The sequence below is a fragment of the Corvus kubaryi genome, unplaced genomic scaffold, assembly GCF_017639235.1.
Source record: "Corvus kubaryi isolate FWS band 111438036 unplaced genomic scaffold, C.kubaryi_AGA036_p1.0 37397, whole genome shotgun sequence".
NCBI classification, from domain to species: Eukaryota; Metazoa; Chordata; class Aves; order Passeriformes; family Corvidae; genus Corvus; species Corvus kubaryi.
In genome coordinates this window covers 4,070,646-4,097,527 of record NW_024581136.1, presented here as the reverse complement: position 1 = coordinate 4,097,527, position 26,882 = coordinate 4,070,646, and the positions used below count along the sequence as shown (strand labels likewise).

The window sequence follows — 26,882 nt, the reverse complement described above, 5'->3', positions numbered from 1 at the left end:
GGTCTGGTTTGGCCTGGAGGCTGCCCTGCAGAGCTGAGCTGGAATCACGAGCCGATAATCACTGAAGAGCTGACAGCCTCTGCAAGGGCTCCTCTGCCAGCAGCTGAGAGGAAGACACCGGGCCGCGGGAAGGTGATTCCTTTCAGGACCATCTCCCTGGACTGGTCACCTCTTCCTGGGTCAGAGCCTCGGACCCCACCACCAGCTGTAATAATTACTTTGCATATAACTGAATCTGGAGGAAGACGGAGCCTTCTCATGGCTGGTTAAAGGGATAAACAAAAATATCAGCTACACAGCAGGGAAGGTTTGACATTTCATCAGCACTATAACCCTGGGCATTTGGGGAACCTGTAAATAGAGACACAAAAAGAGGAAAAAGAGGCCTCTGTTGAGATGCCTCCAGGATGGAGTGTTACCAGCAGTGGTTTGTGAGCTTGTAATCAAAACTTGAAACTGAAGTGCTCAAGATCGCTTAAGAAGCCCAACTGCTAGCATCTAATACCTGACCCTTCAACCCACAAACTTAAGGAAAATGACACACCAAATACAAGTCCTAGCACACTTGGATAGGCAAAAAAAAGTCATAAGCCTACAGCTTTACATCAGGTATTACCACAGCCAGTGCTCTTAAAACCAGGTAAACAGCAGACCATATGCAAATAAAAATTGACCAAGCATGATTAATTTTCCTGCAGTGAAAATCCAGGCTAACCTGGTAATTTCTGTTCCTGCATTCAGTCCAAAATGGTCACATGTATTTGTAAATAAAAATATTTGACAATAACAAACACATTTCTATATTATCAACTCTGTACCACTGAAAAAACTGGATGTACAGGGACCAATTTGTGAAATTAATTTTATTTTTGAAACATGATATCCAATTACAAATAAATAATTCATACAATATAACTCAATTAGGATATACAATGTTCAGGCATTTCATAGTAACAACCAAGATCACACTGAAAATGAGTTTACATTAAATAACCCATTACAACAATATACAACTGGTCATTCAATTAACATTTCAGCCTGGTCCAAGGTGTAGGCAAGTTGAAAATTGTTCCTCTTACCAGTAAAGAAACAGATGTACACCATTTTATACTGCATCCAAAGTAATACACCACAGTAATAAAAATTAAAAATGCTGCATTGCATCGCCTAAATGTAGTTTTAGTACAGAATAAAAAGTTTGTGAATTTTAGCAGGACAAAGGTTATTGCAAAGGAGTTTTATGTCCCATAGCAATTTCTGCATAACTTCACGAGCTTTATGGGGTGTTCCTAATCTGTGGTTTCGGTTCCATACCCTTCTCTGCATCCTGTCTGTAAAGCAGTGGGATGTAGGTATGCGTTACGTTCTTAGCTCCAGTCACACATTGCTCTTCACTTCCATGTCAGCAGAATCTTTCAGTGCTCAGCCACAGCTCCCCACTGAGGTGTGCTCCTGCCTCTGAGACCTGCAGCAGCAGCGAACTTGCACTGTCTTTTCTGACACATAACTTTTGAATTTCTCACCTAGTCCAGAAACACCATGCTCTGCAAACAACACATCTAGCTTGAATGATAGCCTGAAGTCCTGAAATTTTTTAAAGAATTGTGGAACTTAAAGGATATTCACAGCATCCCTGGAATTTCTTGGTCAACCATTTTAATAATGAAATGCATGGATTTTCACAACAGAGTAAGTAGTTACAATTTCCAATGATTCAGAGACCTGGTAAGTTTGTATTTACAAAAGTTTTGTTAAAAATACCCCTCTTTTGGGGGCTCTTCAGGTGAGGTATATGCCCCTTGCTCTTAGTTTGAACTCAGATTGTTTAGTTACGGCTCTTTGCATTACAAAATCCACACATGACAGAGACCATTCCTTCCAAACATGCACTTCTCAGTTCCTGTACAGTTGCCCACAGCCTTTGGGACACATGCAGTGCACGCCAGCAGGAACTTTTGTTCTTGTGACACAGGGCATGGGAAGACAAACCAAAAAAAAAAAAAGAAAAAATGGAGGGAGATTCCCAGCTGGCAAGCAGTGCACCTCTGCGGGGTTGGAACAAATCCCTCTGAAGTTGTCCTTGTGCTCAGCAATGCAAGAGCACAGGGTGGCAGCCAGAAGGACCTGGCAGCCCACAGGACCAGGACCAGGGGAGGGAGGGAGGCCCACACCTGAACTGCAGCCTGACTGGACATCCCATTACAGACCCTGTCACTGCCCAGCACCCACAGGACAAGAGGCCTCAATGGGACTTGGAAGTACTCACAATCCAGCAGTAGTTGAGTCTGTCTTTTGTTATAAATCAAAGAACAAAACCAATACTCATCACAAAGATTTTTAAAAGTCTATCTCCAGCGCTGAGACTAAATGTAATGAACTGCTTTGTTTTCACATTCTGTAGAATAAATGTCCACAATGAATCTGATGCCTATTGAAGGAGGAACTACATATATCACAGCCATTTTAAACATAAACAAACCTGAACTATAAAATCAAATGCACAGTTAGACTGCAACCCCATCTTGTGACTGGATTAGTAAAAAAAATTTAAAACTACTATTTCCAAACCATTTTAAAAGTTTCATTTATGCAACTTCTCCAAAGGGAATTCAAACCCTTAGCAGAACAAAATACTAACTTCAGATTTGTTTAACCAAAAGCAGATTTTCTTAAATCTGCTGCACAATGCACCAAGTGATATACATAGTACTTCAGCAATTTATTAATTTTCACTAAAAATCACAAAAATATTTGAATAATGTACAGGCTGTGTTGAGTTCTATTTAAGAACCTGTTGAGGGAGCACAGATACAAATTTAAGTGTTAGTAATGTAATGTCTAATACAGGGTGTGACACTTCCCTACAGCCTTGGCAATTTTTCCATATCTGGATTCTTCAATCATTTTTCAACATTTGTCTTATCTCTATTTGCCACACGGTTTTCATTTATGATCTGGATATCTAAAGGCAGTAATCTCAAAAATATATGGTCCCAATTTCTTTTTGTTGCTTCTATTTCCATTTGATTACTTACACCAAAATTTACCAAATGTTAACAGTTTTTCATGGACAGCAGCAGAAGAAATCCTTAATTAGCATAGACCACCTCATAATTTCATCAAAACTCAAGTACAGGAAACCTGCTTGATAACCTTCAACTACTATGAATCTGCTTTCGATAATCAAGGGAGAGCATAAATTAAAAAAAAATACTTCAGAGGTTTATAGCATGAGAATTTGCATATCAAAGACCTCCCAAAACCTCATGTCACAAAGACAAACAGCAGGAACTCCCTCTCCCAAACTAAGCTTCTGCCCCTCAGCATTGCTATGTGCTGCCATAGCAGGGGACTAAGTGAGCATCAGGACCTTGAGTTTTATTACTACAAGTAAATGATACACGAGAGTAATCTCCAAATTAAAGCCATTTTAATATTTACTCCATCACAACATTGACTGATGCATGCCGTTTCACATTCTCATGTAACCCTGATTATTCTTTCCAGAAATATTTTGAAAAGAAAATTCACATCTGAAAAAAATCTGAACACACTCACTGAAGAAGAGCCCCCATATTTTTTCAAACTATATCCCTGAATCTCTACTGAAACAGAAATTAAGACTCCTTCCCAAAGTAAGAGTTGGGTGTAACAAACCAAGCAACATAAATAACTCTGACAAATGCTTCAAATATCTGTTTTTAAAGCAAAAAGTACTGCACAAAAGGACAGAGAATCAAAGGGAGATTTTTAATGGCACAAAGGGCAGCTAGGCACTGTGTGAGCTGAGAACATAACTGTCATTATGACTTTAAAAATCCCCCCCCGGAAGATGTGGGTTGCAGCTAGGGCAGAGCAAGGGTCTTGTCAAACCTTCACAAACAACAAAAGAGCAAACCCAGTGTAATGTCCAAACCTAATGAGAAAAGACAAAGATTGCTACAGTCCCTCTGCTAAAAGAACACTGTCAAGCTTGTAAAGTGTTAGGAAAAATTAATGATAAGAGTTCACATTAGCACTACACAATTCAACTCTGGATGAAATGGTCACGAGTTATTTAAAAAAGGAGTTTCTGTATCTGAGAGATTATTCTTAGGTTTAACTTCTGCTGTGTTAATAGCATCTTCTGTATTAAAGGAGCTTTAACTAACACCTGCAAGAGTACCTGCCTTGAGGCAGAGCTGTGCCATGACCATCCTTCCATTTTCAGATAAAAATAAAAGTAACCATTAGGCACATATTGAAGGTGTATTACACAAGCTGGAATGTCAAACATTTTCTCCCTCAGATTTACACAGAAAAATAGCACAGCAGCAAATAACCTGGTCCTCTGTTCAACAATTACCTTGTTACAAGCATTTTCAATGTACATAATGTCACAACATCAATACCTTCTTATCTTTAAATAATTAGGTAAAAAAAGGCTCCCAGTATAACCATTTCTTACATAGCCAAGTTCTCTCTATATACATCCAAATTTTAAAGATACAAATAAAACATTATACAGGATTTATAAATGTTTAAAAACTTGAGGCTTCAGAATCATGGTTTCCCAAAAAGACCTGGGAAAATCCACAGACTGACAAGGTAGCAGAGAAAACTGGAAAAAAGGAGACAGACACAAGTTTGCTGCCATAACATTTTACTAAATGTGCCAGTCATCATGGTGATGCCATTAGAAAGAACAGTTTAAGCTGGAAATGAGGAATGGTGGTTTTGTGTGTTGATCTCAAGCATTGAGTTGAGACAGGCAATTCAAGTATTTCCTATTTGATCCAAGCTCATCGTAGCAAAGTGGTGCAGAGGAGGATTATTTTACGTTTTTGCCATACATTCGATCAATGTCCATTTGATAGAACGCCGTGAGCTCTTTGCGTTTTAGTTTGAACGCATCTGTCACCAAACCAGTCTCTGGGGTCCAAGGATCAGGGCTCAAACGGATTTTTACTGGTATTTCAAACTTCTCCAGATTCGCTGTAAAAAGAAATATTTTTAATACAGAACCTAAACGTAACCATTTTCCTGAAGTTAAGCACAAAAGGAGAAATCATATTCTCACACAGAAAAGCACGTGACAAATGAGGAAGTGCTCCTCCAACCTCCCACATTGGCTTTGACAACCTGTGGGGTCACAAGCAGAGTAGACAGGATCCAGCAGTACCTGTTGGTCAGTTTCCACTGAAATACTGGAATAAAGCCCAGCTGTTCAGGTATCTGTGCTGCTCCCTAACTTCAAAAAAGTCTCAGTGCATGGAAATGATATCCTCAAAACACACTCTGCTCTACCAGCATCATGGTGCTCATCATCTGGAGATGAAGTCTTAATATCCATTCAAGCTAAGCTTGAAAAAATGAGGGAGTTTGTTTTTTCCTGATAGCTGTAAATTGATCAAGAGAATTATGTTCATATAGCAGCTCTTCCCTGTACTGAAAGAGAGCAGTGCTCTCCATGTTACACCTCCTGCATAAAACACTATCATTTGCAACAGTTTCTGCTATGATTTCAGGTATGAGAAAAGAAAATCAAAGAAGAGTGGCCAACAGACAATAATAAAAAAAAAAAAATCTCTATTTTCAAGTTGAACTTCAAAAATACACACAAATGTATATTTATCCTGTGCAACCTGCCATTTCTAGATTTTCCTGCCCCTTTTTCTCTCTTTGGCATTAGATTACTGGGCTTGCATTTTCAGAGATTTTTAAAATTTATCACTAAAACCCATAGTATTTAAAAATAAAGCCTGTGATACTAAAGTGAAAATCAGAAGCAAATACAAAATAACATCAAAATCACTGAATGAAAAACTACCTTTTATCAATTTAAAAAAAGTATTTAATTCTCTTCAGAATAGTTAGTGCTTCAGAAAAAAAGGAAGGCAACTTTGTACATGCTCTCCATCACAGCAGCTTCTGAGAATGACTTTGTCCACGTGCTCCACACAGTGAAGAAAGCCAGACTACAGAGGTGGGGCAAGGAAACAGCAGCTGCAGTGCTGAGACTGCACTCATGGCAGGACGGTGCTCCTGGGATGGGAGCTGGCAAGTATCTCACCAGAGTTTAATATATTCACAAGCAATATGGAGAAGAGATGAAGATTAACAAGCAAAGATTGCTGGAAGCATGTAGTTATCCAGTGTAGAAAGGAGGAGGACAAAGGGCAAAGAGGGGCAGAAGGACATTGTGATACTGAGCAACTGCAACACAGCAGCAAACATCCATTGCAGGAAAGCGTCAAGAGAATGAGTATGGAAAATTTTACACCCCTGATGACCATTTAAAAAAAAAAAAAAAAAAAAAAAAAAAAAAAAATCATTCTGTAGCCATAACTGACAGTGTTATGAAAAAAGCTCAGTGTTTAGTAATGGGCAAAAGCAAAAGGAAGGCAGAAATTATTAAGAAGAACAAAATATCACTGTGCCAGTAATAAAATATCATTCTGCACCAGAACAGCCTGACAGACTATGGCCAATTAGCACGAAAAAGATACTGAGGGGGAAGAATAACCCACACCGACAGAATCACAACCACCTCTGGGACTGCTCACTGCCTCTCCCAGACCAGAGCTCAGCAGAGTCACCCTGAACTGGCAGATGGAAGGCTTGGGACAAGCAAAGCATTTCTCCACACAAACTGGCCAAGCTACACAACTCACCATGAGACACTATGGACACTGATATGGAACATCTGAGTAACTCTGAAATGTGGCAAAAGTCTTCTGAAAATTACTAACTACAAAGATGCTGCTCTGGTTTTGGAAATCCTTCAGATGGAAGTGTGTGCCCCTGTCACCATGGGTTTATTTCAACTCGGCACTGGTATGTAGCATGTGAGACTGTCTGATACCTAACACGTGATTATGGATCTATAGATGGCCCACACTGTTTTTGGACCAGCAGCTAAGGCCAACAAGATACTAGAGGACATCTTAAAGAACACCAGACACATATGAAGAACTGTGATACTAAAGTGAATACAAAATAACATCAAAATCATTGAATCAAAAACTACCTTTCATCAATTTTAAAAAAACATTTAATTCTCTTCAGAATAGTTAGTGCTGCAGAAAAAAGGAGTACTTGCGAAGTTTGCCCTATTTGTATATTGTCTTCTCAGCTATATTTACCACAGTAAAAGAAGCTCCATGAAACAAAAGGACTGATCCAACTCACGTTTTGTCGTTGGGGTTTTTTGTATGAAAATTTCACTTCCTATAGGTTCTATGAAATAGACATACTCAAGGAAATATTTTTAGGGCCTATGATGATCTGTTTCACAGACACTGCAGTCCACAAGGTTGATACCGTCTACCCAGCCACTCACCTGCCATGGCAGCCTCAGCTAGCACCTTCAGTACCTCTTTTTCCATCTCAGGACTGTTACAGATCTCTTCCCAGCTTCCTTTGAATCCTTTTTTTCGGGCTAGTTCTGCGAGCTCCTTTTGATTTGGCACAACAAATCCAATGACATAAGAATGGAAACTGAGAAGCACAATGTACTTTAGTATGAATTTTACAAGTAAACAACTCTTCAAAAATAACATTACAAGTTGAGGGGTTTACACTTCATACAGAGATATTGCTCTTAACAGCTGGCTTTTGTTCACCTGATAATCTTCCTGAAATAGGACAGAAGTTACCTCTGCCTGCTTAAAAATAAGTAGAAAGAGAAGCTACTTACCTTACAGTAACTGGATTGCTTCAAGGTGTGCTGTCCATATGCATATTCCACTGTGTCTCATGCCCAAAGCTTTGGGAAGCAGTACCCATACGATGTCACTGCGCCCTGCCTCTGCTCATGTTTTGCAACCCGGAATGGAGACTGGTGTGCCGCTTCCCTACCTCAGTTTCCTCTCAACTGCAGAATCCAGTTACTGTAGAGGAGTAGAGGACTGCAGTGAAGAGGGGTTGGAGAGCAGGTTGTGGAACGAGCATATGCACAACACATCTCAAAGGACGCCTGCTTCTGTAAGGGAAGTGGCTTCTCTTTCTCTTTCAAGTGATTGTCCATACGCTAACTGTACTGTTGGCACTCTTTGTCTGCTCCTGACAGGCCCAGAACACAGGAAGCTGTGATCTCAAACTCTTTGGGCCCTAAAGCACTATTCACTCTGAAACAGGTATTCAAGGTTTTTCAGATGGTGTAAAGTTTAGGCAAAATGTGCACAGAACCTCATACAGCAGCTTGACACATTCTAACAAAGCAGATTACAGAGCCAGAGTTGAAAGTGATCTTAGAAGAGCTCCTAATCAATTCACCTGCCCTGAAGCAGGGTCAGATACATCTAAGAGATGTTTGTCTGAATCTTTCTTAAACATCAGCAAGCACTAATGCCAATTAGTGCTTCATCACTCGTAGCATGGATAAGGTGTTCCTGATGGCAATTCCTGACTCTTCCTCTTTGCAGTTTACATCAGAGTAGTCAGATGTCCCTCCCTTTTCCACAGAAGCTATTTTTTCATTCACAGACTCTTACCTTTTTTCCTTGTCACCCTTCTAGTCTTGCTTCCTTTCTTAGGTTTATTTAGAAATATAACCAGTGCCCCTTCCTCCTAAATCATGCCATCACAGGTCTCTGCCCAGACACTGCCATTTTTTTCCTGGACTCTTTTCATGAGGCCCATCTCTTCAGATGTGCTATATGCAGAACTCAGACCCTTTAATGCTTGGTAGAGCAAAGAGATCATTGTGCATTTTGCAGGCAATATATCTGATTATGCCCTTTACCTTCTTATAGCAGCATGGCACTTGTCGACTGATGTCAGCTCCTACAGAACTGCTACCAACTGGTGGTTCTCACCCTTAACTTCTGCAGTTTATTTAGCTGTAAGTATCATTTACAAATCCTCTCTTTAAACTTACTGCTGTTTTCAAGCAAGTCTCCCCATCTAGCCAAGCTTGCTCTGAATTCTCAGCCTATCCTCCACTGTAGCTTTGGTTCCATTCCCACCTTAACTATCTACAGATTTGTTAAATCTTTTCAACTCTCACCAGACAGATCATTAATACAAAATATGGAAACATAGCCCTGGCATGCAGATTACTGTAGCTATATCCCTTAAGGTCTTCAAATATCTCTAATTATGCTTTTGGTTACTGCACATTGCAATTTCTCCTCTGTTACTGGCATGAATTATAATGGGCATCTGACAGGAGTTGAGAAGACTGAACCAGAGTCCATTACAAACACAGACTTCCCTGGCAGCATCATCACAAGCTTTGCCTGCCAGCTTGAAACCATTTTCATTTTTCTCTTCCTGATAATGTATTACAGGATGATTTCAGATTAGCCTCAATATCACTACTGCTTCCATCTCACCTTCTGGCTTTGACTCTGTCCCATCTTCCACCACACACAGTCGTGCTGTACTCTGTACTGAACCCCTGTAACTTTGTCTATGGTCTGCTCCCTACTGTGTATGTATTGTGTGTGAAGGCATCTAGGACACAAAGGACTCTGGCACTTTCCTCCCTGGCTCCTGTAGTCTTTTGACATGCTCAAAATCACATCCAGCAATATCAACAGCATCTCCATGGATGAACAGCATACAGAAGTAATCAGCTGGCTGAAAAGCATCAAACTTTCTGTTCATCTAAAATCCAGCCCCTAGACTAGAAGCATATTTGTTCTGGACAAACAGGTTCACCCAACTGCTTTTTTCTTGAAAGAACACCTTGAAGCTCACAGTTCCTGAAACAAGTAGCTTTTCATTCTGTGCCACAAAGTTAAAGCTTCACTTATTGCAGTTCAAATGCTAAAGCACTGTTTAGTCTTGAGAGGTATCCTGAAGGTACATCTTCCCTCTTGCTGTTTCTTATGCAGATCTTCTGTATTTGGTAGCTTTGTCAGTCTTGGAAGTGATTTTCAGTGGAAGTTGGTCCTCAAGACCTCCTTAGTCATCTCTTCCATGATGAAAGATTTTGCCAAAATGTCTGTCCTACACTAGGCAGCCTCATTCCCTCGCTGTGCTTATGATTCTACCCCATGTATGGCTCTCAGACCTATGGTCAGAAACTTATTTAGTGGCACTACATATAGATACCACTGTTTCTATTCTGTAAAGTCTGGTCCTTATCTCCTTGAGATTACTAAGAAGTCCCTCAGGTTTTTTGCCATGTTTCCTCATTCCTCAGGTAACTGAGTTACTAGTTTTCCTGAGGTGATGCTTGAAACCCACTTCATTTGTGTTGGATAGGTGAAGTGTTGACAAAGCAGTCAGAGTCTCCCCTGACAGAGCTCTAATCCTGACTCCTTTCAGCAAATGTTTTTATTCCTTATCTCACTTATTTTATCTGAAGTCAATACAGCTTTTGAAGCAGCAATATCATGCAAACAATTCTGATTCCCTACTACCATGTTCAGAGGAGCTTTGCACCCTAAAATCTAAGGTCAAATCACGTATTAAACCCATTTGTAAGTCCACCCTCCTTGTCCTTTTGCATGTGGGAAATGGAACAGCTACAAATATAAAGGACTCCTCCTGCATACAAGATCATCCAGGCAAAGTATAAGGAGAAACAGGATCTAAGAAAGGTCACAGGTTACAAAATCTCTCTGAGCTCAGACTGCTGAGGTGAGCACATATCCACAATGAAATGTGCATATGGACAATCATTCAGGGACTCTTACATGGCTACTCAGGCTACATTATATACATAACAGTATTAAGAAAAAATACAGCCGCAACAGAAAAACCCATCTGGAATGTCTTGCCTTGTTTGTCCCTGGTCTGGACTCTTGTTTGTAAATTACCTTTAAAAATTGCTCATAGGTTTTCCTATTTTTAAGTAACAGACACAACATGGCCTATCAGAGTCAAGTGTCTGTCTAGCAAGTGCATTTTAGCTTCCAATGTTATGTTGACCTAGAAAAATTAACACAAAAATTTGGTAGCATGAGTCCAATAGCGAACTGCAATCCTAGAAGAAAAGAAATCACATGTAGGAAGCTCTTTCTCCACAGATTACAGAGGGTGCTTGGAACAATCACAACTTCGGGCTGTCAAAGTGAGCAAACATGAGACTCACTCAGTGAGTCCAAACCACAAGTAAAACTTAATAGAATGAAAATTTTCTCAGAGGTGGCAGGCCCAATGCATGGCAGCCTACTGATCCAAAACTGTCAAAACCAACTAAAGTTACAGAATGCCTACCATTAGTTAACATACCCTCCCCACCCCCCAAAATTACAGAGAACCAGGTGAACAAACCAAAAGTTGGGGTTTTTTTTATTTATTACCACTGAGCAATTCTCTGGTATGCTTGTCCTGGCATCTATCAAAATAAAGTGGGAATCAGAATATTTCGGATCACTCAAAAGCTCCAAAATAACTTTCCAAACATCAGTGTCAAATGTCAACAGGAAACAAAGACCACCTGAAGTATATTTATATCTGTAAGAGCTAAGAAATTATAGAAACAAACTTAAGACATGTCTGAGCCCTTATCACCTCATTTACTAGTACACATATAAAGCAAAAAGAAACAACAGTTGATTGCCATTTATTGTGTGTTTGCACAGTATTTAGAGTGTGTTTTCTCTCAGGCTTAAAGGTGGTGTACTGCAAGGGTTAAAGAAAAGTAACTTTAATTCACAAGCCAGCTACTGGGCTGTTGGTGGTTTTTATCACCACCTTCCTCTGAAGTACCACAGTAACTTCCTCTGAAGGACAGATCACAACTAAACACAGCAAGGAACTAGGTGTCCTAGGGCTTCTAAAGGTAATAATCTCCAAAGTGCTTGAGTGATGTCTGTAATTAATGCAATAGAGCTCAGCTGCTTTTCAGATTGGGGAAGGGGGAATGTAAGACTCATTATTGGTATTTTCCAATAAATTATGAAACAAATGAGAAAGGAAAAATAAAAATAGATTTCAGATCTTTTAGTTTTGATAGTTATTCCATTGTATTGTAAGTAAAATCCCTTCTTTAACTGATTTTAAAAATTCCACACATTGAGTGGCAAAAAATTTTGCTTACGGCTTCAAGAGGACAAAGAACAGAGCAGTAACAAAGTATCAGCTGCTCTTACCTGCTTGCATACGCACAAATATTATCTACCAGTGGGAGATTCTTCAGAGCTGCTTCTACTTTGCCAAGAGAAACATATTCTCCTGCCTGCAGTTTTACAAGATCCTTTTTGCGATCTAACAAGGAAGAAAGGAATTAATTGTTAATTACAGAACAGAAAACTTCTAGACATTGATTTTAAATTTTTCTGAAATGCATATTTAAATACCAAAACTGACTCATGTTTGGTGAACGTACCAGAAACCTTTAGTATCAGGTTTCCAGACTCTGCATTTTATCAGTCTCTCCCACCAAAATGAGGGACGTTACAATTCCATGCATTTTCTGTCTTTAGAACAGCATTTCCTATAAGACAGCACCATCATGTGCATGGAAGACAACTGGAACTGTGCAAGAGCCACTGTTAGCCAGGAGCACACATTTTCTGCTGTCTGGTTCAGACCCACAAGGCAGGATTTGCACCATTTGGTAACATTACATTATTTATTTCAGACTAAATCCATATTTAAAGAGCAACTGTTCACCTTTTACTTGAAATATAACGTTAGGAACCAAAAATTAAGCCCAAATTACTTGACGTTATTGTACACAACCTTACAAAACTATACAACATATAAGGCAGCTTATCTACTCAATTAGCTTATATTTAACTCTCTACTTACTATCCAGTCTCAGTAACTTAGGGAGTCAATATTAAGACTGTTTCAAAATGAAAAAAAAATCAAATTCTAAGACACAAACAAATTTACATTAACATATCAGAACTTCCCTGGGATACATGGGAAGGCTTTAGACTTCATGACAAGATATGGAGGGATTTTTTAAATTACTGTATTTCACAGCCCTGAAAAATGTGTATGTACATGAATATATATACATACACATGTTTACCTGAATTTATTAACTCACCAATAATTTTTAGACACCCATCATGATGAAACTCTCCAATGTCTCCAGTATGGAGCCACCTCTGCCCATTCTCATCAACAGTGAAATCTTTTCTGGTTCGTGCTTCATTTTTGTAGTAGCCCACAGTCACATTCTGCCCTCCAATAAGGATCTCACCTCTAGGATATGGCTTATCAGTGTTGTAATATCCACCTAAAAAGATCGGGGTTTTTATTAATGAGAATGAAAATGAAAATGAGTTAATGAGAATGAAAACATATTCCAAAGGAAAAATTCGTGCCATCCTTCTGGCAGTAATAAGTAATGTGCTTTATCAGTTTCACACAAAAATAAAAATTAAAAAAAAAAAAAATTGCCTCATTTTTGGAAAGAAAAAATCCATAAGGCCTTGCATTAGCCCAAAACACCCTTAAGTATTACGTATTTCTACTCTACAATACATAAAAGCCTACAGTGAGAGAGGAAATCACCTAAATGCATTTCAAAATTTATTACATGTATTTTATAATGTATTCATTAAGCTTCCATCCTACATGACAATTTTTTAATGACTTTACTAATGATACTATGAAGATTATTTTATAATAATTTCTTAATGGCAACTGAAGGTATTGTGCATACTACCCAGTCAAAGTGCCACTTGCACTGACAGCTTCTGTCTGGATATTTTCCTGTTTAGAAACCACTGAGGAATTTATTTTACCTTTCTTCTCCCCAGGAGCAAACTTTTATAGGTGAAGGTAGCATTTAAAAATCTAAATAGCCAAGAAATACTCTTCTAATTACTGCTACTGAGCAAAGCCCAATAGAAAAACACAGTTCTTACAAACACCTTACAATTTAATCATATGCAGGAATTCTCACCTTCTTCCCAGTTCATTAACTTGATTTCACAACAGACCAAAGGTGCTCCCACTCTTCCTGTAGTGTAGTCCCAAACTAGAATTTAAAAAAGAGCATTTTTCAGAAAAACATTTAACCAAAACTGATTAGGATTAAAAAAAAAAAAACAAAAAATCTTTTGCTGTCAGTGAAAATTAACTGCTATGTATTTTTGGACTTTAATTCAGAGAACCAAACTTCCAAGAAAATCAATGGATTTAGCAAGACAATGCAGATAAACTTCTTATTCTGCTAAGAGAGTAAATGGCTGTATTTACAGATACTGTCAGTTACTAAAAGGCAACTGAAACCATTAGGCTCTGTTACATGAAATTAAAATCTGGTGCAGGCAGATTTTAATTCCTAACAACTTAATATACTCACCACAATATGAAAAAATTTATTCATTTGAAGTGGTAAGTGCAACAATGCCAAGATCCCATTCACGCTAGAATGGTTTGCTCTATCACAAACGAGAACATCCATTTTACATGCAGGTCACCTGCTTTAGCACAATGCATCCAGACCAGCACTCCCACTGGTTTATACATTTTTGGGAACATCTAATTCTAGGGTTCCCTGACAATGTTTGGTGGCACCACCAAAGGGTCAGAGCCAAGCCCCACAGAGCTCAATGCAGGTGCCAGTGCAGTGCCACCCACCTTCCATGATGGTGCCAGCCCCAGCCGACTCGGTGAGGCCGTAGCCCTGCCCCACAGGGCAACAGAAGCAGATGTTCATGAAGCGCTGCGTGGCCGCCGACAGCGGGGCGCCGCCGCACAGCAGGAGGCGGATCTTCCCGCCCAGCAGCATCCGCACCTTGCGGAAGATAAGGCTGAAACGCAAAGGGAAAAGTACATTTTGGGGCTTCAAAACAAAACAAGAGAGCACTGAGTTTAGGATCTGAACTGAAAGCTTCCACTGTCTTCAAATACGCTTTTATGATATCCAAGGAAAACCCTGAAGGAGCACATTGAAGTTTTCAGAAATACCGGCACAGATTTCTAAGCTTGTGTCATGTTCCAGTTTGAAGATGAGTTAAACATTTCAGAACATATATTTAATGAGGCAATTGTGTGATTTTCTCCTAAAAATACTTTAAGTTGTATAAATTTTGCAATTACATTATCCTTTACTCTCACTGAAGCCCAGAGTTAGACTCAATGATCCTTGTGGGTTCTTTCCAATTTGAGATAGATATACTATTGCTCCCTTCTGTGAAAATGAAGAGTCTACAGTTTTCTGTAGGAATAGACTTCTCATCTTACCCAAAAATTGTATAAATCTATTATTAAATTCCTGATGAAAATGCAATAAATGTAAATTTTCAATTTACAAGTTCCAAGTTAAATAACACTCACTTAAATTTTATCAGTAAATATTTAAATCCATCACACAAACTCCTGTTTTGTTGTTTCAATTTATGCTCAAGTATAGACTTGTTCATGTTCGAAGTATCAACAATAAGATGAAGAAAAGCACAAAGAACTAGATACTGCTCCTGTGGTAAGACTTTGATTTTTTGGTGCCATTAAAAATAAAGTTAATATTACCTATCACAGAGTGGGGTAGTGTAACCTTTGGAAATCTGTTCCATTTTGTAGTTGTAGGCCAATATAAATAGATTCCGCTGGAAACTGGTCATTTCATTCACTTTATTCATGACGTTTTTGTAGATTCGATCCATGATTTCCTAGTTATGTAAAAAGATGAACTTTAACTCAAAGAAACAGAAATCCTGAATTCAGTACAGCAAAAAGAAAACACAATCTAGAAATTCAAGTATGTTTCAGGTGACAACCCACTCCCAGGTCCCCTCCTATTCCATTGCTAAGACACAGCAAGATGTTCATGGAAAGAAGGAAAGCAAAATCTGGGCAAGAGCAGCAGTTAACCCCCAGCTGCCTGCTGCCAACTCTCTTTATTCCACCACTGTAACAAACAATAAATGACTAAGTAAAATGGGAATCTAATCCCTATTGCCATCTTAACTTTGAAAAAGTTTGATGCTCATATCATGATTATCCCCAACATACAAATAAGCACCAAAATTATTATTTTAAGGCAGCTTAACATCAAAGATTCTACCTTTTCTATTTAAGTGGTCATGGTATTAATTTTGTTGCTAAAAATGGAATTATAAGTCATATTTTAAAAAAAGCTTTAAAAATTATTCATCCTTCAGTTACTTACCGGAACAGCTGCCATTAGAGTTGGCTTAAGTGTAGTAACATCCCCTTTGCTTCCTTTCTTTATTTTAGAGGACTAAAGTGAAGAACAAATTTACTAGCAGACACATTCAAGATCTTTAACATGAGAAACAGTATTTGTAGTATTTTAAAAGAAATATTACAAAGATCTGATGTAAGTAATTTTTTTAAAATTATTTTTTTAACATAGCAGACTTACATCTACAACATACCTGGTCAGCCAGGGTCTGAGGGGAAGAGTAACCGATGCGGCACCCATGAGACAGACACACAAGCTCAGCACTCAGCTCCAGAACATGGGCAAGAGGCAGGTACCCAATATAAATGTCTTTTTCCCTGCAAAGAATGTGTAAAATATAGGTTTATGCTGTATCACTAGAGTCCTCAGATGAATCATTAAGCACAATTTATGCAAAGTTTATTGTAGAACTAGAGAAAGTAGAAAATGCCTTCGAGCTTGAGAACATATTTCAAGTCACACAGGTTTTGTTTCAAGAATTGAATATTATGTACTGTAGGTTTAAGGCATGAACAAAAGGTGATGGTTACTCATCCCAAGACAATTAAACATGCGTTATGGTTGCAAAGGCAACTCACTGGATGAGATTGAAAACTGGACCAAATAGAAAGAAGCCACTGAGTTTAAACATTAAGCAAGGGAAGCCCTGCTTAGGGAGGCTTTCAACCACTCTAGTGGAACGCGGCCTCGCAGGCTTTTGTATCCTGGTCTTGCCCACACACCGAAGAGAAGAGAACAAAGAGTACATGAAGTAGTCATGTGTAGCACAGTGCTGGAAGATGCTCAGACATCAGTGCATAGTATGATGTGTCACAGCCACAGCAATATAAAAGAGTTCATATTTTACACAGTAATTAAACTAAAATTAAATGCAACTACATGACTTCTTTATTTGCTGGTAACTAAGGGTAGGTACGTACCCCAGATTTGGGATCCTCTCAGCCATTCCAGTTATCCCAGCAATTATGTTGCAATGGGAGATCATAACTCCTTTGGGAATTCCTGTGGATCCACTTGTGTACATGATCACTGCAATATCCGAGGGCACAGGCCTGGATGGCTGTTTGTTTCCTACAAGTTGTTAAAAAAATAGGATGTGTTATGTGTGGAGGGCCTCTCGGGCTGGGAGATGACACACTGACACATTTCAGCAGTCACTGCAGTACAGCACCACAGGACTCTTGCTATTACATTCTGCTTTTGCTTAAAGAGATTGCAGTCAAACTTAAGTGCCTTCACAAAGAGTAGGAACTTTTCGTTAGCTGAGCAATACTTCAACTGATTGTCCTTATCACCACAACAACAGTTTTCCTATTATGTTTCCCCTACTCCTGCAGTGGAGAGAACAACAGGCAGAGCTTTGGCTTCTCCAAAGCACCACTGAGCATCCCTGCCTCGGGAAGGTTCACTGCCCTGATTCCAGGCTGCCACAGGGTCCATCCCTCTGTGCCAAGCTCCTTCCTCACGTGCTCCCTGGCAGGGAACAACACACTGCCTCATTTGCAACACCTGAAGCAAAGCACTGCTGAGCCAACCTGAGGTCCAATCTCTATAAATATTTAAAAGAAGTTCAACAGCTTTAATTAAAGTGCTTTTTAAATACTTGTGCTGAGAGCAAGAAAATACAAAAACTGCTGTGCTTACTCAGAGGAAACTGCATCACACACAGTGCATGTGGCACAGTGCACACACTAAATGAGAAGCGTGAAAGCAATATTTAATCATTTCCCACTCACTGAATCCTGCCTATCCTGCACAATGAACAACACATAGAAAAAACCATAAGCAATAGCTCATCTACTTAATATTAACTGGACATGCTTGACCATAAACAATTCATGATAGCATTTCACAGTTTATGAACGGTTAACTTGACAAAGATAATGTTCCTTTATTGTAGTGCAGAGTATGTGATATTTAACAGACTGAAGAAAGATTAAATACCTTTTTACATAGCACATAGATTAACAAATTTCAATGAGCCAATGAATTACAGCAAAAATTTTTCTGCGGTATTGTATTAAATAGTTTTAATGGTACATAAGACTGGTATATCAAACAGGGAAAACCATCTTCTGAAGAAATTGAGAGCTCATTATGTTAGGAGCAAATCTGCCATTCCCCTGAACATCAAGAGGAAAGAGACTGACCACCCTCTTTACTCCTAAAATACAATCCAACATTCCTGTGCCTTCAGTAGTCATGAGATTCTGAAAACACAAAGGATAAGAATAGAAGAAAGCAACTACTGAATATAATGAAATCTTAAGATACTAGGATTGTCAGCTCTTCAGAGCCAAGAATAAGAATTTCTTATGATTATAATTAAAATAACTTCTAAAATACCGAATTTTAGTTCTAAAAAACCGAATTTTAGTTCTAAAAATATTACATAAATTAGAAACAGATTTCAATGAATTTACATAGTAGATTGATGCTTTCAGAAATCAGAACCTGGTCAGTAAGTGACCAAGTTCTATCAGATTCAAATGGCTATTTTACATTTTGCTATCTGTGAATTTTACAAAAATTAATGGTAACAAATTACTTATTTCTTTTGTTATAAAATACACAATGATTTTCCTTCTGTGCCCCGAATAACCTGGTTTTAATATGTCTGATCTCAAGAATGCTTTCCAAGTTTCTATCCTCTATTAATTGCTTATCCTAAAAGCTATCCTTCAACCTGTGACACTTGATTGTGGAGTAGTTTTTACTCTGTTGAAAAACAAAACAAAACAAACTTACACCCCAAAATCCAACCACCCACAACCAAAACAAAAAAATTACACAAATTTTATTTAAAGGAAAAGGAGATAAAGGGTTAAATCTGCGTAATTTTGAAATCTGCAGTTTCTCGAAGTTTATTCAACAGGGTCAAATTAGGGCACCAAATGAGATGGTCCAAACAGGAAGAACCTACCAGTGTCTGCCTTGGCCCCCATGGCTTGCACAGATGCCATGGTGTGAACAATGACACCCTTGGGGAACTCTGACCACGTTGTGGGTTTGCCATCCACTGTAATTATGTGTTGCAGCAGTGGAACTTGAGAAACAATTTCCTGTGGAAATGAAAAATGAGTTCAGAAATTAAAAATTAGTTTTATGCCAAGAAGAAAAAAAATCCAAGAACAAAAACCTCCATGCTATCTGCTGTATACTTTTTAAAAAGCACTAATATAAAACATCTGAGAATTTTAAAGGATAAACTTTCCGAGCTCAAACAGCTGCAAAGCTTGAAGCTTTCCAATTTTAAGTCCAAAAACCTCTCCAACCATTTACTGATTTGTACCTTATTTCATGAAAACCCCACAAATAAGACTGCAATGATTTGTAAACGTAATTGACTTTTGCCTCCCATAGAACACTGAGAGAAACTGTTGACACTGGGCTCACAATAATTCTTAGGTTGCTCGTTGGTTATTATGCTATTTAAAATAAGAAACAGTTAGCAAAAAATATGGAAAATTATTAGTTAAGCATTTCAAGCAAAGTATGAGTTCTAAGACATTTATCAGGTGTTCTTGTGGAAGAAGAGATGATCACCTCTAGCAGAGCAAACACATTCTCTTACTGCAAGCTGAAATAAATGTGCATGGCATATATACTGTCATTCTAGTAACTTCTTTTTAAAGTTTGGGAAATTCTTATTCAAAATTCCACAGCAGCACAGTTTTTCATTAAAACAATTGCCTTATCTGAAAGGTCCAGTTTCCCCAAAACACACAATGATGAAACTCATGCAGATTAGTTGTTCCACTTGGGTATTCCATCAGGGTCAGTAAGTCAAAAAAGTTCTTTGACTGCTCTAATGTTTAGTGAGCTTTTTTTTTCCCCCCTGCATGGAAAAAACAGCTCTAACTCTTCAAACACCCATCTTTATATTAAAAAGCCATTCACTGCTGGGAAAACATCTGATAATAAGCCAGGAGCATGATCACAGTTAGCTCTTCATACACAGTTTATATGTTTTTCTGTTCTTCCCATTGTTACATTTATAGGTACTAAATCCACCCAGAAGCCACGGCAGTTTATTGTAAAGGTGCTTTTCCAGGCAGCACTCCAGCTCTGCAATACTGCAAATTACTCGTTCTCCAGTCACTGAGGAGCCTCAAACCCACTGAAAACAAAATACCACTTTTCTGTACATGAAGAGAGATACATAAATCTTATTCCAAAAGTGTCTGCCTTATGGAAAGGCAAGAAATCATTGTTCTGTACAATGGAACCAGGCCATTTCACAGTGATAAACACACACACACACACACACACAGGGAAGAGATAGAACAGTTTTCTGACCTTCAATTTTGTTTGCATCAATTCTTTACTAGTAATGATGGTGGTCACCTCTGTTTCATTCAGCCCATGAACTATTGCTGGGCCTCCCAGAGTGGCATACAGAGTAACAACTGAAACACAAAACAGAGGAAATGGTCAATCTCTGGGTTACATTTGCAAGTACAATTTACAAAAAAGAACTGAGATTTAATCTATTCCAACTTAGGCAACACAGTAATAGTATCTGTCAACTCAGAAAGGTGGGACAGTTTTATACCTAAAAAACCTCTTCGCATGGATTTCAATACAACACAATTTTCAGTTACTCACAGAAGGAATAATGAACAACCATTCCCTATGTGACTGTTTACTCTTACTCTTTTCCAAGGTCTAATTAGATGTACCAAAACCACATCACCTTATGCAATTCTCCTGGATCTACTCTCATGCCTTCACTGCTTTTACCATCTGAAAAGTAGGCAAACCTTCTCAGTTTAATCACCATGTAACATTTCTCTTGCACACAAGGAAAAAACCAGCTTTCATTCTTGTGACTTCTCTTTCCAGAATTCACATACTCTCTTACCAACCTCCTACAACTGACTGCTAATAACAAATTATTACAGCATGGCAGTATGTGTCATCAGCAGAGGAATTCTCACACTCAGGAACAAATCTATGACTATCCTGTTCTGCCATCTATTTAAACAATGTAATAAAGGTTTAATCACCACAATCATTAAACCCTGAACTGACATCATGAGAATCATACAGAATAGCAAGGAAGAAAATATTTAGAAAATTGACTATAAGAAAAATTGTTTCCTGTTTTTAAGGTCAGCTCATTAGCAAGCATATTAAACAATGATTTCATAACACCTTTAAAATAATATCTAATTTCCTGCCATTTTCAATGGAACTGAATGAGAGGAGACCAGAAGAGACTAGAGAAGAAAAAGGCAGCTAAAAAATGAAGAGAAGTATTGCTCTAAAAGAAAAAAATTTTCTTATTTTCCAAGCTGAACACTAAGCTGCGACATCTCAAAAAAGCTCTGAGGTCAATCAAGACAATCAATTACTAAAAAATATCCTTGCTGGGAGTTTTGTCACATCAGGTACCTGAATATCTTCTGCTTTTTAGTCTGTATTTACCTGAATACTTGAAGAGCATAATTATGAAAATAAGACACCCCATTGCACATTAGAACTGTACTCCCTGCAGCAAAGATTAAAACTTAAAATTAAATAAAGTTCTGTTGTATTCTAAGATTTTTTCCTAACATTTTAAATCCAAGGAGTTACTAACCCAATGCAGCATACTACAGAAGAACTCAAAAGCAGTTTTCTTACACAGAAAAGTAAATAGTTGACCTCTACTTATTTTTTTCTTGTTAAAACAGTCCATCATAGTTCAGAACTGTTGCAGGGCAAATACACATGCACTGTGTTTTCTTTAATTTGGTGGGAGCAAAGTCCAGAAGAGTGCCTCTATTCGTTCCCACGAGCTCTCTCTACTTACTGCAGTGACCCCTGTTATATAAACATGTAGCAGAAATTCAGCTGCCCCGAGCCAACAAGCAGAACCAAGCCCACAACACCGCCCAGAAGGCGAAACATCATCTCGGGTATAACCATGGAGGTAATGAATAACTCATCTACAAATAAGTACATTAAGACACTCAGAGCTATATGACAGAGCCAAAGAGAAAGAGAGACCATTTATATGATGGTGCACTGATGTCATGGAGAGAACAAAACTGAGCAATGACTCTCATCTCTGAAATTCTCACTTCTCCACACTGGCACCTGAAACATTTTCTGGCAAATCTGAAAGTGTTGATAATTTTTTAATCTCGTCATTCTCTTGAAAACACACTGAGAAGGGGTTATTTTGTATTCACCTTTGTGAATGAAATAGTACAAGTGAGTCTTTGTTACCTGACCAAAGTCTTGACATAAAGAAAAACCCCAACAACACTGAATTTGCCAGCTCATATAAAAAGACAAAACCTTGCCCTAAAGAAACAAATAGAACTTTTACAATTTATTTCAAGGTAACTGGAATGTTAAACTCAGTATTTCAGCATCCATTGTACGTCAAAAATAAAAAGCAAAATGGACCTTTAAAGGCCTCAGACAAATCTATTTCTGACAAAACCACTTCTGCTCAAGAATGATTGAAAAATGAAACCTAACCTCTCCTATATCACCATTTGGTTATACACTCTTGTGTTTTATCTGCCTACCCTGGTGAAGAGCTGTTCACACACACAAAAAGGTACTTAGGAAGAAAATCTGTTTTCATGTTAGTACTACTACTTCTGTTTTTGAACTAGCAATCCCACTCCACCTCCTGCAAATACAAGACTTAGAGAACTTCAAGAAATGTTACATTTAAAATCAAGCAAGTATTTCTAGCTATAAAATCATTTGTTTTGCAAGCAATCCATAACAAACACCACTTTCCTCATTTTAATTCTGTAGTGCAAAAGGCATTCTCTCTCTCCAACACTATGCATGAAGCAGATGAACCTGCTCTGTTGACATCAGTTCTGGGCCCACACCATCAGACTGAATACATTTCACATTTGGAAAGAATGTCCCAACACCCCCCACAGCAGTTAGCTGGTATCAAACCTGCACACTGAGAAATGCTAATGTAAGCCATTTAGCAATGTCTTCCCACTCTACCACTTCAACATCATCTGAATCTTCCAATTTGTTCTGCAAACTGCCTGTGAACACTGCACGGCTCTCTCTTCATCTGCCAGCACAAGTCAGCCAAGTTCACAGAAGATGACACAGCTTAGATGCTGAACACCACGTCAGAGTGTGTGCTGAGGCACATCGCAGTAAGGGGATTTAAAGCACTAATCCAACAAACCCAAAAATACATGCATACCATCCTGCTCACAACATCCAGCCTCTAGCTCAGATTCTTCCCCCTTCAAATTACAAATTTCCCTAGGATTTGTAAATGTGCTTCAGTTCCAAAGGAAAAAAAAATGATACAAGCCTTTGCATTTCATTCCAGCATAGTCACTAGGAGTCTGACAGATCCCAAAAGTGATAAAAGGGAACTGGAACCAAGACATGTAGTTTAAAAGCAACACAGGCATCTTATCTGAGAATAGTCTGTGCAGTTCTCTGCTCTGGTAGGCAGGCCAGCAGCATTTACTCACTGAAGAACCAACTAAAAACATCACCAATTTAGGCTGGAAGGCACCTGCAAAGATCACCTGCACACACCATCCACTCCAGCAGAGGGCTCAGAGCCATGGCCAGTTTGGATTTTATGGATCTCCACAGATGAAGATTTCACAACCATTCTTTGTTCCTGTTCTGATACGGAACCACCCTCGCAATGAAGACATTTGCCCTAATACGTAATCAAATTTTTCTGCCATTGAACTTGTGACTGTGGCCTCCAGTCATATCAAAGCACACCTTCGTGAGCAGAGCCTGGCTCCATCTCCTCTGCATGCTCCCACTGGGTAGTTTTAGACAGCAACAAGATCTGAACTCACTCATCTTAACACTGAACAGGCCCCACTCTGTCAGCCTCTCCTCAGATATCACATTCTCCAACCCCTCCAGCATCTTGGCAGCCCTCCACTGGACTTGCTCCAGGATGTCAACATCTTTTTTCCTAATAGGAAGCCCCTCTCTGCAGACAGGGTAGTCCAGATGTGGTTCTACCAGTGTCCAAAAGGAGGAGAAGGATCATTTCCCTGGACCTACCTACTACGCTCATGCTACCACCATCCAGGACGCTGCTGGCCTCCACCACAAGAAAGTGCTGCAAAGTGCTGGGTAACTCACGGCCCACCAGAACCCTCAGGTCCTTCCCTGCAAAGCTGCTTTCTCCAGCTGTCCCCCAGCCTATACTGGTGCATGAGGTGCATTCCAGCATACACAGAGGAAATTTTCAAGTGCCTTTACTGAATTCCAGGTTCCAGACAACCCACTCTTCCAGCTGACAGGCTCTCTGCCCATCAGCCCTGCCCTTGAGTGTACTGGCTCCTACCCTCAATATGCCACCAGCTGGGACCTCCTGTCTTTGCATTCTGTCCCATCATTCAGGCCTTCAATAAAGAAATATTGGAGTGAATAAAGAAGTATAGGAGTCAATACCAACCACTGAAAGCCGGCAAATAACTCTGTCCTACAGATTACAACCCTTGCAGCCAATGGTCCATCTTACCCATCTTTACCTGAACAGTTTGGCTGTACAGATACTACAGGAGACCATGCCAAAGGCAATGCTACAGTCCCAGTACACAACATCCACCCTCTCCACGTCCACAGAGCCAGCTGTCACACAAGGCAAGCAGGCTGACTTTGAAATGTTAAGGGCCAGGGCAGTAGACCTTGTCTTTAACACTGACTCCATCCTTAACACTGAGGGACCAGTAGAGCAAAACATACGTGCAAAATAACCAGAGATGTGAGTAAAGACTTCTGTAAATGAAAACTGTTAAACAGTCATCAACATATTGCTTCTCAAACTGAAACAGACTCACGGTCAGAGCAAAGAGGGATAATTTAAATACAAATCTTATTAGATTTGCTTCCAAAATCTGAAAAAAGTCTAATTGATAGACATCGTTAGTGCACGCAGGTAGGAAATCAGGAATTTCTGCACATTTGGCTTTTATGGCCCATCTTGTATTGAAAGAGAGTAAATGTGGCACACGAGCGAAGAGGCCAAAGCCTGTGAAAAATGGCACTTTCTGGCATGCCCTGAGGGACAAGGAGATGTGTCCCCCTGAGAGCATCACAGAACCCAGCCAGGCTGGGCTTAGCTAGGTGAAGCACATATTAAGGAGTGATGATGAAACAGACATTTAAACAGCTATAGCATATTGAGATCAGCACTTAGTACATTCCTGAGCAAGAAAAATAGGCCTAACCAAAATCAAAATTGAAGAACTGACAAAATATCCAGATGAAACAAAACTCGCAGGCACAGATGACGGTTTCGTGTCGACTCCTGAAACTGAGTCAATGAATTCATGTGTGATTTTTGTTTGTTTTCAGAAACTTGGGAATCTGTACTGATTTGAGATGAAAAGAAAATAAAACTCTCATGAATTCATTGAGCAAACTATACTTACCAAAACCATTCTCCATCAGCCAACAATAGAGGTTTCTCTATTCACTAAAGCAAAAGGCTACAAAGTGCACAATTTTTACCTTATGCAGTATTTTTTAAATTGAAGATTTCAATTTTCTATATAAAATCTAGATAAAGTTTTCTGAGTACATGAAATGAAGTAAGAGAGAGTTTTATTTTCAAACTGTAAGATCAAAAGACATAAAAACTTCAGGGAAGACAGGTACTCACGCTGGTAGTTGCACATAAAGCAGGCCTGGGCTGCAATCATCCACTCGGCTCTGGTCTCACAGAAGATGGCAATGTTAGTCTTTGGCTGCTGACCCAAGACTGCTAAGCCGTTTCCAAAATTAACGGCTTTAATGTACACATCTTCATAAGAAAGCCAGGTGTACTTGCCAAGGATGACCTAATAAGAATAATAAAATCAATTTAGAAAATGAAAATCCTTAATACATGTCCTACTAAATCTTCACCCACATGAAGAATCCACAGATGTTTGAGTAACGTGCTTGAATTTTAACAGCAGTTTACTCAAGATAAAGATGATACTTTTTCTTGCCAAAAGCTACAGGGCCTGTGGAAGTCCCAACACAAATACTGCAATATCTCCATGCATGTTATTCCATTTTCACATGAGGGAAGCACATGATTCCCACCATGCTTTGTAGCTTCAGAAGCCCTCTGAAAAGCTGTGTGAGGCTATCTGGCCTATATACCTCTACTTTTTAAAGAGGTTGGGTTTATGTAAAGGATGAAAAGCACTAGTTAGCACAGTACATTCTCTGTATTTGCTTTCTTGGATATTTGGGCTACAATTCTCCTACACAAATATGACACTCGGATGTTCATTTAAAAAAAGTTAAAAAAAGGGAAACTGGAATCCATAAAGCAGTATATCCATGGGCCCTCAGTCAGAAATTGTGAAATCCCTTTCCCTTTGTTCTGAAACAAATGTCAAGGGGATAAGTAGTAATAATTTTGCCCTTTTTTTACTGTTAAACAAAAGCCGGACAGAAGACAGGATAGGAAATTACTGGCAAACCTCAGTTCTGAGAAGTCATGTAGAAAATATTATGCAATCTCACTTTTCCATATGGGAAAGCTGGTGCACAACAAAACTGGAAATGAATTTACAGGTCACTACCTAGATTTATATGTGTGAACTTGCACCTTGCAGAACTATTTCCTTACTGAGCGACAGGATGTTTCTTTGAGACCAACCTAGAAGTCTTCATATGTAGATACAGTATGAAGATGTTTTATACTGAAAATCTATACTCTAAAGTATTATATCCTATCCATCTATTTCTATAAGCACACTGACAATTTTGAAAAACATAATATTTTAATCAAGTATTTCAGACATGTTCTTTACACAGCATTAATAATAAATGCAAGCAAACACTAAAAAAAGGTAGAAAAGCAAACTTTTGCATC

General features: G+C 38.9%; 1 protein-coding gene across 3 annotated transcripts in view; it reads right to left on the bottom strand.

The window, feature by feature from the left end:
* Positions 1–848: 848 nt before the first annotated feature.
* The window catches only part of ACSL3 (acyl-CoA synthetase long chain family member 3), a 36,513-nt gene continuing 10,479 nt past the window's right edge, over positions 849–26,882 (bottom strand). The window contains exons 3-15 of one of the 3 annotated variants that reach the window (XM_042041843.1): positions 25,674–25,851; positions 20,348–20,457; positions 18,972–19,110; positions 16,969–17,119; positions 16,242–16,365; positions 16,013–16,084; positions 15,373–15,512; positions 14,482–14,654; positions 13,802–13,876; positions 12,938–13,129; positions 12,030–12,144; positions 7,322–7,479; positions 849–4,974 (exon numbers count right to left, since the gene is read on the bottom strand). In XM_042041843.1, coding sequence (XP_041897777.1) covers positions 4,811–4,974; positions 7,322–7,479; positions 12,030–12,144; positions 12,938–13,129; positions 13,802–13,876; positions 14,482–14,654; positions 15,373–15,512; positions 16,013–16,084; positions 16,242–16,365; positions 16,969–17,119; positions 18,972–19,110; positions 20,348–20,457; positions 25,674–25,851 — 1,791 coding nt within the window. In that variant the 3' untranslated portion in view covers positions 849–4,810. Of the gene's footprint in view, positions 4,975–7,321; positions 7,872–12,029; positions 12,145–12,937; positions 13,130–13,801; positions 13,877–14,481; positions 14,655–15,372; positions 15,513–16,012; positions 16,085–16,241; positions 16,366–16,968; positions 17,120–18,971; positions 19,111–20,347; positions 20,458–25,673; positions 25,852–26,882 lie in introns of those variants that run through there. The other 2 variants (XM_042041845.1, XM_042041846.1) reach the window with 2 other exon arrangements.